At 36.9% G+C, this 13439-nt stretch overlaps 1 protein-coding gene across 1 annotated transcript in view; it reads left to right on the forward strand.

Annotated features, from left to right (window-relative positions):
* The window catches only part of LOC145676357 (ragulator complex protein LAMTOR3-B-like), a 35726-nt gene extending 22504 nt beyond the window's left edge, over positions 1-13222 (forward strand). The window contains exons 4-5 of the mRNA XM_081747213.1: positions 6450-6583; positions 12804-13222. Coding sequence (XP_081603339.1) covers positions 6450-6583; positions 12804-12941 — 272 coding nt within the window. The 3' untranslated portion in view covers positions 12942-13222. The remainder of the gene's footprint in view (positions 1-6449; positions 6584-12803) is intronic.
* The last annotated feature ends 217 nt before the right edge of the window (positions 13223-13439 follow it).

The following is a 13439-nucleotide window of genomic DNA, read 5'->3' on the forward strand; positions in this document are numbered from 1 at the left end:
TAAACTCCTATATTTCGTATATTTTAACGAAACCTCCTATATTTTTGTGGCATTGCTACTTCCACTTGTGAAAATAATATAAGGAAATAAGATGTGGAGGGTTGGAGGGCCTTTTGTCTCCACAGTAGGGTGGTTGAATGGAGACTTTTCTGTGTTTCATCCTTTCCTGCTTGTTGTCTAAAGATAATTATAGCAAACAATATACAGTTAGCGCAAAAAGTGTTTATATATCTACAAAATGGAACAAAAAATAAACTAATTTCATCATATTCATTAAAAAGTTGTATAGAGTAGTGATTTTAAAGACTTATAAATAATTTATTTAGGTGTATCAATTCTTTTTACACTAACTGTACGCAAATAATTGTACAAACACTGATTTTCTGATGAAAATCTTTTTTACACTTTCCTTATGATCGTTGCTTAGTACTGGTGAGCTACGTACGAAAGCACTATAAAATATTGCAACGAAATAATTACCCATTTAGTTATATTTAGAGTAGAATGTATGTTCATATAAGAATTGGTGTAATTTCCATGTGATTTTCTTATTTCTACCTATTGGATAATTGAAATGTTCCTTTTTCACAGCTTCACGAAACCTATATTTTTTCGTCATGATTTCCTATATATATATAATTTTTTCAGTAGAATTGGAAAGCCTTTTATCGTTGTGCACAGATCAACGACATTAACATTATTCCATGGTCTGGCCCGTCTGGCATGTCAGGCTCACCTGATAATAGTTCTAGTACACGACCCAAAAAATAACAGAGAAGCACAAACTTTGTCGAAGTTTCATATTTTTTTTTTTTTTTTTTAACCCGAAAAAGCCCAGGGGGTGCCTCAGAGGCACCCTGGTCTACTTTTAATGCAATTATTCTTAATAGATGTTTCGTCGCGTGTCTTCCGCTCTAGAATTCTCCTATCTCTTTGGAATATGCCCCCTGATTGAGTTGTTTTCTTATTTTACTTCAGAAAAAAATAGGGTTATTTTTTATATTGAAGTAAAGGCCCAAGGGGTGCCTCGGACGCACCCTGGTCAATTTTTAATGGCATTATTCTTAATAGATATTTCGTCCCGTGTCCTGCGCTCTAGAATTTTTCTATCTCTTTGAAATACACCCTCTAATTGTGTTTCCTAAGCATTTTTTTTACTTTACCTAAAAAAAATAGAGTTATTTATTTATACTAACGTAAAGGCCCAAGGGGTGTCTCTGAGTCTCCTATTGAAGTATGTACTTTTCTAATTATTTGATACTGTTCATTGTTTATTACCATTGACAAATGATTTCATAGCAAAGTAGTGACTAGCCTTTCCTATTAATGACGGGAAATACAAATGGTCGCGGTGAGTTCAGGGAGCCTCAGAGGCACCCCCTGGGCCTTTTAAAGGTAAAATTAGCATGGGCTTTCTCGGGTTAATACAACTTTTTCCTTATTCATTGAATGGACCTTGTACATTCATAGGGCCACGAACCTTAGAAATAATCTACGACTTTACCATGGTTAACGGTTTATACATTTTTGGTAGCATTTTATTTTATTCTTCTTATGAAAGGATTGATTGAGGGGATTCTTGGGGACGTCAGCAACTAGGCTGTTATCCTTTGTATGAAAGAAGCTAAAAAAGTATAGTAGGGTACACTTCTGAAGGGCATATTGTGCAAAAATAACATTCAATTTCTTTCTAAAAGCATATATCTATTTTTTTTAATTATTTATTTTCTGAGACTGGTGGCGTGATCCTGTAACCCATTCTCTTGGAGCCGGAATAGTGTGGTGGGGAACAGCTATTCTGTATTTTTTTGAAATATCCCACGATTATGCTCCGAGCCTAAGGGAGACTGTGATAATGAGCGAGATGGTCGAAATTAAGAAAGTAGAATGAAACATGAGAACTCCCAATAAAGCCTACGCACACAGTGTTCGCCCAGCCCAAAGTCCAGTCGGCGCGAGTTGGGATCGAATCAGAGATCCACCGCACTAGACATGTGCGCTCCATCATTTGTAATAGTTTTATTTTTATGTTATTTTAAATATTATTTTTATTTTAGTGAAGCTGGACTGTTGGGACAAGCTTTTTCTTACTTCTTAATTCATAGACTACAATCGTTCATTGAATCTAACTTATCTCTGAAGCTGTGGGAGACTTGAAATAACAGGAGTCACACGCAGTGTACTAAGAACGAGGAACTGTAAGAGCCAATCAAAGCGCGCTTGCGGATGACGCAGGGGTAAAAATTGTAATATTTTGAGGTATTGCAAAATACGAATTTTGGTGAAAACGCTTTAGGTCCGAGAGTCAGGGCAGCTGGTTAGCAGATGTGCGCGAGCTTAGAAATGACTGTGCAGCTCAACATCAACAAGGAACAACGTGCATTATTGCACTTCTCAAGTTTTGCACAGAGATTATTTGTTAATTTAATTATGCCGTGAAGTATTATTTCTTTAGCGCGACGATAAAGCAATTTTTATATTTGTGATTTTTTTTTTTTTTTTTTTTTTTGTGCCTGTTATTCTGTAAATATGCATAGTTTTTACAAAACAGAGATATTAAATAGATTTAAAATTAAGTATAATTTGCCCGAGTTTGACGCACAACTCCCCCAAGATTTGTGTCTGTACAAAACTCTCATGTTACTTTTTACCATATTTGGTGCTCGAAAGCTAGTATTCGTATTTAAATCACTATAAAATACTGGGAAAAGTGTTGGAAGAACCACGTAAATCTTACGTAATGTGCCTTCTTACTGGAAAGTTCCCTAATGTTCTTTGTACCCACATTTGTATCTCATTATAAATTGTGTCCGCTCGTGAGAAGAGCCTTGTCTTCCGTAAAATACACTGAACCACCGCGGTCCCAAGGGTTGATCGGTGCACTCGCCAACTTCACCGGATTCAAGTTGCGGATGAAAAAGAAAAGAAATATTTCACTTTAACATGCCACGGTTATGCCCTTTAAAAAACTCTTTTAAGTTTTACGTTCCACAGTTATGCTGGTTAGGCTAAAGGAGACGGTGATTATGAGAAATGAATGAAATGGTGGAATGAAGAAAGTGGGAGGAAACGGGAGAACCCATGAACACGGTGTTTCTCCACCACAAAGTCCACACGGCGTGAGCTGAAATCGAACCAGGGACCCCAAATATTGGAGGTGAACGCTCTACCACTGAGACACCGCGCCCCTCCCATGCCCTTTAGAGTAAGGAAGGCAGCCGATTAAGGCAAGTGAATGATAATCGAAGCATTGGTAAAATGAGAATGTGAGAGGAAACGGAAGTATCCCCGAGAAAACCACAGTATTGTCCACCACAAACTTACTTGATCGGTGATCGAACCAGAAACCCCACGCGCCAGAGACAAGCGCTCTACTATTGAGCCACCGTGAACCCCAGGTCGTGGTTTTGAAGCATGGTAAAATAGTAGGTCGTGTCATTCTTAGGTGTTGCATAAGGAAGTAAAACACAGTACTTTATTTATTTTAACGAGAAGTTGTATTTACGTTTATAGGATTACGGGTGGTGAAGTTGAGACGCTCATGTGCGCAGTCTATGAACACAATGGTTGAGTGTGACCGGGAAGGACATTTATTGTTAGGACTGAACGCAAGGGCAGGTGCCTTTTTCCGTTCTGTGTGTGTAATGTTGTGCGTTGTGGGAAAGGTGTCAGAGAACTAGGGAGTCAACAAAGTGTTGGGAAATGAAGTAGTGTAACCACCGTATTCTTGCAAGTACGAGGCAACACCTGTCCCAGTATTGAGAGTTATTTGTACAACTTCTACCTGTCACACACAATCGCTAGGGTCAGAAAAAGACTAAAGGGAACAAATATCATGCTGGAAGAATGATTTGTGTATGAAATATAGCAACAACAACAACAAAAAAGTTACAATCTGAAAAGTTACAAAGAGCTGAGGGCCCAGATCATTGTTGAAAAAAAAAAAAGAAAGAAAAAAGGTTATTTATATTGGCCAGTAGAGAATTATTGTTCCCTTCTCCTTCCTGAGAAATAGTCTGGTCTGGTCATCTTCACTAGCTGGCTTTTGATCGTCTCCTACTCGGCACTGATTTCAGAGATCTTTACTGTTCGACGAACACCACGCAAAAGAGGGAGAGTTCTGCTTGTGATTCCGCAAGAACACACTGATCTCTCCTACTTGATGGATACTCGTGGAATCATCCAAACTGACGACCGCCCTCCAAAGTCTGACCGCAATAGATGTATAATCATGTTCAGGAATATGGGCACCCACTTTTTTTTACTGCCTCGTATTCTTATCCGTGCAAAACCATAAAATGCGAAGTTTTAAAAAGAAAAGATATCTTACCTTAACGTTCCTATGTTATTTTAAAACACATTCTGTTTCAAGTTGTCTTGCCCTCTTCTTCAGTATGTATTATTCCACTGCACTTCCAAATGTATGACATGATGAAGGGATTTTTCATGTTGGAAAATCCCATAACTCAATTAAAACACCTTTTAAATGAAAAACGGTACCATTTCATTCCACACTTCCAAGTAGTACAAATGTTCTAAAATGTTTTTCTTGAAAAACTGTTACTAGATAAAGAAGTGAAGACTGGACTTCCTCTAGTTTTGACATTTAATAATTACCAGTATAATTGGCGTTTATTCCCAGCACACAAACATTTGACGAAAAACACTTTTCTACCTAGAAACAGTTTTTCCAAGAGGAACATTTTAGCATGTTTGTTCTATGTAACTTGGAAGTGTGGCATGAAATGGTATAGGTTTCCATTTTAAAAGGTATTTCATTCGAGTTACGGGATTTCCCAAGATGAAAAATCTTTTTGAGTCGTATCCTAAATCTAGCGGCTCAAGGGAATAACACGTACCGAAGAAGGGGCGAGAGAAACATGGAAACAGTTTGTTTAAAATAATAATATTTATTGTTGTTATTATTGGTATCAACAAATTACAGACTATCGGTCCAATTACAATGTTCAAGGATAGTACAAAAATAACAAAAGAAACATGCATATAATATCAAAATAAAAACATAACGTTAGAATATCAAAATAAGAAAATAACACATATTAAGTTAAACATGACTGAAATTATGATCAAAAAATGAAATGAAATCTGAGTTTTACGTTTCACGGTTATGCCGCTTAGGCTAAAGGAGAGGGTAATGATGAGTAATGAATGAAATGGTGGAATGAAGAAAGTGGGAGGAAACGAGAGAACCCCGAGGAAACCCACGCACACTGTGTTTGTCCACCACAAAGTTCACTTGGCGGGGGCTGGGATCGAACTCGGGTCCCCAAGCACCAGAGGTGAACACTACCACTGAGCCACCGCGGCCCCAAAATTACAATCAAATTATAAAAGATACAGCCATGTACGAACAATAATAAGACAAGATAAATAGGAACCAATGTAATTAAAACATACAAAAAATAATTTAAAAAAAGTTTATGATAAATGGTAGGTTATAAACTTCCTTTGAATAGAAGGAAAACCAGGAGTAAAGACATCAGTAATATGTAAATAATTATTGGCATTTGACAGACGTTTATATACCAAAGCGTCACTAAAAATAGAATTAATTATATTCGAAAATCCTAAAATTTCTTATTGACCTGTTAGGGACACCAAGACTAACAACCTCAATTAATGGCAATTTACTAGTCAAAATATTATGGAGTAATTTTATATCAAATAAAGATAGTTTTAGTAGACCAAACAGGTGCCTAATTTCATCCTGAGTTTTCTCTGATAAAAAGTTTGAGTTTCCATCTTAACGATGATAGAAACAAGTTTTGAACTACTTCGATATCTTTTTAAAAGTGCTGGGCTCCTTTATTTCAAATACTAGTATGTGTACAATATTCAAGGTGACTTCTTATGTTAGCATAGTATAGAATTAAGCAGGTTTTCAAAGAGAAAAAATGTTTAGAAATCTATTTTATGATTCCTGAGTTTCTTCTAGCTTTAGAAACTGTGCATTCCAGATGTTTATTAAATAACAATTTGGAGTCAAAGGTAATTACCAGATCTTTAATACAGACAAGCTTTTTGACCAAAACATAATAATAATAATAATAATAATAATAATAATAATAATAATAATAATAATAATAATAATAATAATAATAATAATAATAACACAGGAATGTGAAGACGTGCATCCTATATAACATTCATCAGTAAATGTGAATTTGTTTTACTCTTTAAGATCTTACTTCAAACCAAAAGACTGAAATATCTTATGTACTGTTGCGAGTATATGGTCTTTAAACAACCTTTGAAAATAAAGAAGAAAGAAAAAAAAGCTATGTAAGGAGGGATAATTAGTGGTAATGGAGAAAAGAGGGAAGCATTTTTGGAAATTGCGATGGATGGATGCATGCGCTTAGATAAGTACAAAACATATGTTAAAAATTACCTGAAAGTTAAATTTTATTTGTTTTCTTCTATTGCAGCTACTACTGACGAAGCCCCAGAGCTTGCATTACGACCCAGTTTTCTCTCTACGTTCACAATGGCGACTGACCAAGGAGGGAAATTAGGACTAGGCAAGAACAAAATCATCATATGCATGTATTCCTCCTATCAGGTACATGACTTTCACTGTTAATCTTTTCTAAGAGTTCTAGCCCGTTTACCTAATGTAAGTACTCGGTGTTACAAAGCCAAGCAAGGATAGAGTGGACAGTTTTTCCCCCTGCAGTTTTAAACGGTATATGGGAATAACTACTGAAAGAATTAAACTTACTAACTAAATCCATCCGAAGGTTCAATGCCGCGTTCAAAAAAGCATTCCGTTGACTTCTGTCCTTAGCCAGCTGAGTCCAGTTTCTACTTTGTATTTCTATTCCTACGAGATCCATCTTAATAGTGTCCTTTCATCTGCGCGTAGGTCTTCCTAATAGTCTTTTTTAGATCAGGTTTCCTGTTAAAATTTTGAAAGGCGTCTTATTTTCTTCTATTCTGGCTACATGACCTGCCTACTTGAGTCTTCTGAACCTAATGACCCTAACAATGTTAGGTAAACCGTATAAATTATGCAATTTCTTAATTCCTTGAAGGAGTTAAACTGGAGCTTTATTATAACTATTAATTTTAACTCAAGAATGCATCTAAACATTTATGTAGTAATGCTGAAATTTTCAGTGGAAACTGGCATCTTCATCGGCGGCTTATTTAATTACAGTCACTCCAAGGAAGGAGGGTCAGGCTAATCAAAGCATTTATTTCAATAAAAACATAATATAGTTTATACATATGTACGAGGATGGCAAAATATATTTTTCTTTCAGGAAAGCAAATTTCAACCTTATGAATTAAATTTATATGGTGATGGCGAAACATGATATATCATTTTCTGACTTTTTGCTCTGGTAGTTGGTTTACACTGTGATATGTGCTGGAAAAAGTTAATAATGGCTTAATTAAAGTTTCTCATATGAAGGGTAAGGGGAAAAAACAAGGAATGTCCATATACGTGCTTTATCGGATGCTTTGTCCTATCTGTTGGTTACTCTTGGTAATATTTGACTGTATATGCCATGCATGCATAGATATAGAAATGTCAATGTAAAAAGGGGCAAAGAATTTGACTAACCCTATTCTTTTCACGCTGTTTTCAATATTAAAACGCCGTTTTCTCGAAAATGCAATTTTGTGACATTCCTTCTTTTTACCCCTTAGCCTTCATATATTAGTGTATATTTCATTTTCACCAGTGAAGTGAAAGTATTTTAAATTTAATTCAAGAGGTTGTGAGTGTCTTTTCCTGTAAAAATGTACATATCATGTTTGTATAGGAATATTGAATCCCGTCCCCCTCCCTTAGAATACGCATTTTAATCCAAATGAATTATAGAAACGCCGTTCAAGATAAGTACTAACCATGCTCAAAAATTTATTTAAAATAGTTCACCCGTTTCTCCGTTATGATCTAACAGACAATGTGGATTTCGTTTTTATCCTTCAATTACGAGGCGCATTCAGAAAGTAAGTTTCCCACGCGTCCCATAGCTAGGAAACCGTATGTTACGCAAAGCGACTGCGTGTACGTGAAAGAGTAAGGTCCTAACATGTCGCATGTGCCAGCAGAGCTTCCCTAATTCTCTTAGTAGCGTCGTGGCAGCGATTGAAGATTGGCGTTCCTATTCCAGCTCCCGCCGCGCGTGAAGTGCGAGCAGTGATAAAGTTTTTGAGTGCACAAGGCATAGCACTGATTGAAATTCATCGTCAGATGTATCGTTGCAAAAATGTCAATGCTGACCCTGTGCGCCTTGCTTTGTGCTCTAGGGTCAGTTGCTTCAACACAAAACTTCTTGATCAACAGGCACTCCGTGACAGTGGTGTGCAATAAGGAGCGGAAAATCTGCAGGAACGGCTTGCTCATGCTGTTAGGCCCATGGACCTGGCATAGCTAACGATGGATTTCGATTGATGCTATGCCCTGTGCATTCAAAAACTTTATCACTGCTCACACTTCACATGCGACGGGGGCTGAAATAGGAACGTCCATCTTCAACCACTGCCACGACGCTACTGAGAGCACACAGCTAGTTCACAATAGCTTCTGTTCCGGACATCAGTATATTCTGCTTTTATTAGTTCACAATAGCCTCTGTTCCGGACATCAGTATAATTGCTTTTATTAGTTCACAATAGCTTGTTCCTGACATCAGTATATTCTGCTTTTATTAGTTCACAATAGCTTGTGTTCCGGACATCAGTATATTCTGCTTTTATTAGTTCACAATAGCTTCTTCCGGACATCAGTATATTCTGCTTTTATTAGTTCACAATAGCTTCTGTTCCTGACATCAGTATATTCTGCTTTTATTAGTTCACAATAGCTTCTTCCGGACATCAGTATATTCTGCTTTTATTAGTTCACAATAGCTTCTGTTCCTGACATCAGTATATTTTGCTTTTATTAGTTCACAATAGCTTCTGTTCCGGACATCAGTATATTTTGCTTTTATTAGTTCACAATAGCTTCTGTTCCGGACATCAGTATATTCTGCTTTTATTAGTTCACAATAGCTTCTGTTCCTGACATCAGTATATTTTGCTTTTATTAGTTCACAATAGCTTCTGTTCCGGACATCAGTATATTCTGCTTTTATTAGTTCACAATAGCTTCTGTTCCTGACATCAGTATATCACGTTCGATCGAAATTGCAATATGACGAAGACGATGTTGACAAATGGAGGCTAAGATGCTAAAACAAAATATAATTAATTATAAGGTGTAGAGTTCCGGCTAGACAGGAGGTAGAAACACAATCTGTTGTATTTTCTCTGTGAATACTAAGTTATGTTGTTGGGTTGCGTTGTTAACAGTGTGTTGAAAATCAGTTCTTCTAATTAAAAGGAAACTCGCACTCACCAAATCGGATTTAAAAAAAAAAAAAAAAAAAAAAAAAAAAAAAAAAAAAAAAAAAAAAAAAAAATTAAGCTTTAGGTCCCGTTCTTCATAAGCGCATTGTTGCATAAGGACATTAAGGCTACACAGACTTACGTCTATCCGTATGTCATCTAAAAGAAATTTATTTAAACCGAAAATCCATTTTTATAAAATGTTTTTTGAGAATACTGTTCAAATCGACTTTGCATTCATCCCGGGAAAACTATTGAAATAAGTTTTCGAACATACCTAGCACTGGATCATGTTGGATTTTTGTCATTCTACTTTCATTAAAATGTGTATCCTATGGGAGAGCGTTGAGGTTTAAAATTGTCAAAAGTAGAGTATCTGATGAACTCCCCATGTTAGGAAAACGAAGCTTGGAATATAAACTCATTAAAGATAAGCGGACATATACTGCAGCCTTTTAGAAAATTTTCCATAAATTTATTCTTCCCATGTGAAAAATGGGCATTTTAGCTAGTTCTGTATAATCTCTTGGTCATTTTTTAAACATTTAACGTAAAAGCAGCAATACTTTATGTATCTAAAGGTGCTAGACGAACTAATGAATGTACGAATATTAAATGTTTTTTTTTTTATGTAAGAAGTAAGAATATTTCTTGAAAGTCTTGAACGTTTGTTAAGGAATGTATGATGGGTGATCAAAAAGTAAAGTTACAAAGCCCTCATTGAAACATGTATATATTATTTCATACAACTAATACAGCCAACAGATACTACATACATTTGGTTTATTTTCGACATGATCTGGTTCTAGAAGATCTGGTTCCAGAACTGTTTTTTCGGATCCAGGTCTGGAACCGGTTTTTCGGATCCAGGTCTAGAACCGGTTCTTCGGATCCAGGTCTGGAACCGGTTCTTTGGATCCAGATCTGGAACCGGTTCTGAAAACCGGGTCTCCAAGAACCGGTTCCTCGCGGAACCGGTTCCGCTGGAACCGGAACTTTCTGGCCATCCCTAGTAGAAATCTTGTCCTTGCGTGTTCAGTCACGTTGTCGCGAAGTATTTTACCTCTGGTGCTGCAAAATATCGTTCTTAATGTGACGAACGCTTTCGAACGACATTCCCAATTCTGCCATCAGATGTCGTACCGTGATCATTCTGTTGTCCTGAATCAGTTCCTTCACGCGAACTGTGTTAAAATCTCTTGATGCCATGCTGGGTCGGCCACTGTGCTCGTCGTAAGTTATGTTTTCTCTACTAGCTGCAAACGTTAGACCCTATTCTGCGACATTCCGACGAGATATTACAGGCTCTCCGTAAACCACTACTAGCTGCCGGTGTATTTCGTTCACATGTTTACATGTTTCGTCCATAGACATCGAATAACTGAGCGGATTTCTTCGCGAGACCAGTTTTCCAAACGAGTCGCCATTTGTGTTTACCTACAACTATAGAGATGCCACATCCAAGCGCTGCTATCGGCTGAAAGAATTTCACTCTCTTTTGTCATCCGTAGAGCAATGTTGCTGCATATCGGAACGTGCATTTTGCGGTAAGTACAGAACGTGCGAATTCTGTACGATAGTTACTTGATATGTGTTCTTAAGCTTACAAATTGAGCTTTTCTAGTGCGTATAAAGGAACGATGATTACAATTCTACAAATCTACGTAGAATAGTTTTGAAACGTAGCTCTTAGCATTACCCAGGAAACATCACGTGGAGGTGACTACGCGTCGTTTCCCTCGCGGATGGTATTTACATATATACATAATATTTACAAAACAAAATATCACGGGAAGTTTTATTTAGGGGCAGGCCCCCTCTCTGACTGCCATCTGAAACCACAGGTTATTTACATACATAAATACAAACACAATACAATTACTGATTGATAATATGGCTAATATTAGATTAATGATTTGGTGACGGTGGGAAAGAGATAACGCCACTTATGTCTTCTTCTTCACTGTCCGAGTTATCTCTTTCCGAAGAAGACAAACTTCAGTCACTTCGATAACTAGCCTTTCAACTTCCTGCTCCATGAGACCATCTCTTTCCCAATATTCTAGTTCATTCTTTTGTACATGTTCGCAAGATTTTTTCCACTCTTCCACAGTAACGGATGAAACTACATCCCGAGTTATGCCCTCTATTTTCGAAGCAGACTTCTCCAAGTTCCGTTCTTCAATTCTTTTCTTTATTATCCCCCAAATGAGTTCAATGGGTGATAAATCACAATGATATAGCGGAAGCCCCAGAACCTCATGTCCATATTCTTTCAAAATATCGTCCACAACGTATTCTGGCCCTGAATAGTTTCTTTTCACCAAACACAACAACTCACTTTTTGTTAATTCATTATCGAATGGCACATTATTAGCACGCAGTCATTCTTGAATTTCGTGCTTTCGAGAAGCTGTTGTCGGGGGTTTGTTCAAAACCATGCTGTGGTACGAGGCATTGTCCATGCATACGACACTGAGGGGGGGGGGGGGGTCAAACTTGGTATGAGTTGTTCCCTTAACCACAAGAAAATTATCTCCGTTCATCTCATTGTGATAATCGCCACTTTTGGTTGTAGCTTTAAATATGAAAAACGCGCCTTGAACGAAGCCTGTTTCACCTCCTGCGTGTACAATTATCCACCTTTGGCCAACACTTTCACAGGTAAACACACCATCAACCCCCCTCCTCTTGCCAACATTTGGCTACTGCACAGTTCTGATGAACAAAAGTTTCATCCAAATAAAATACTGGTATGTTCACTTTCCTGTATGCTCTATTTTTTTCTGAGATAGTGCGCCCTTTTTGCTTGCATGTCATTCCTTTCGATTAAAAAATGTCTATGGTGAATTTCACAAATCGAAACCCTATTTCGTGAAGAATTTTTCTAAGCGTTTCGCATTCTCCATTAAATTTATTTTCACGTTTTAGTACAGCAAGTAATTTTGTTACTGTAGGAAACATTTCTTCTCATTCATCTTTATTACAACTGAGTAAAACTGAAAAGTGACTCTTTTGTTAAATCTGGCAATAGCGTAGACGGCTGCAAGGTTCTTTTGCTCAGCAACAGCTCAACCCTTCTTGGCTCAACGCGTGGATGTGAGCTTTAGTTCGCATTTTTGCCACGGCTCAAGTCATATTGGCAGCATAATAGCGCTGTAGGTGGCAGGTGGCTGAAACTCTGCACAGTTGTCAACTCCATGTATTAAAATTATCGCACATTCCTCATTCCTGTTTAACAGACGAAACTCTAGAAATGTCGGCCATGTAATCGTAGTGTCTGATCCTTCCTCATATTAAAAAAAAAAAAAAAAAAAAAAAAAAAAAAAAAAAAAAAAACCACTAGGAAAAGGTTTAATAGATTTTGTGATGTATCTTATATTATCCTGCTTATAATGACACCTACTGTATGTATACATTTTTCTTTCTTTCCGTAGGTGGTGCACATCAATAGGCTACCGCTCGTAATCAGTATGATAGGAACGAGTGATTGTAATACAGGTCATATGTTATCACTGCAAGAATATATTGAGCCCTTAATACATGATCTGAATGGAGCGGTTGCCGAGGCGTGATTGTGTATATGGAACTTCCTTTTTTATATAGTTAAACATATATAAAGATTGGCAGAATATGTGGTCAAATTATAAAATAATTACGGCATACAGCTCTTCTACGAAATTTTCTCTGTATCCGTAAATATTGTGGTATATTAATATTTTACCGTATATTGTTACAATAACATACTTTGTATATATATATAATATTTGTACTCAGTATGTCATATATTATTTGTATATTTGTATGTAAGTATATGATGTGTGTAATAAGAATGTATATATTAAATGAATTATAATGAACTTATAGTGTATCAAATGTAAAAAAGTAATTGAGTTCTTCCTTTTGTTCTTTGATGTTCTGAGTTATGAAGGACATGACGTACTATGAATTTGGAATCCACACCGCAGGCGTCGTTGAATTCGGTGCAGCTGGCGGGTACACAGAGACCATAAGATCAACTTTCACATTGGAGGCAGTTCCCCACCACAGTCTCGCCTCCAAGAGAGTTGGAT

The sequence above is a fragment of the Thermobia domestica genome, unplaced genomic scaffold (genome assembly GCF_964235325.1).
Source record: "Thermobia domestica unplaced genomic scaffold, izTheDome1.hap1.1 HAP1_SCAFFOLD_117, whole genome shotgun sequence".
NCBI classification, from domain to species: domain Eukaryota; kingdom Metazoa; phylum Arthropoda; class Insecta; order Zygentoma; family Lepismatidae; genus Thermobia; species Thermobia domestica.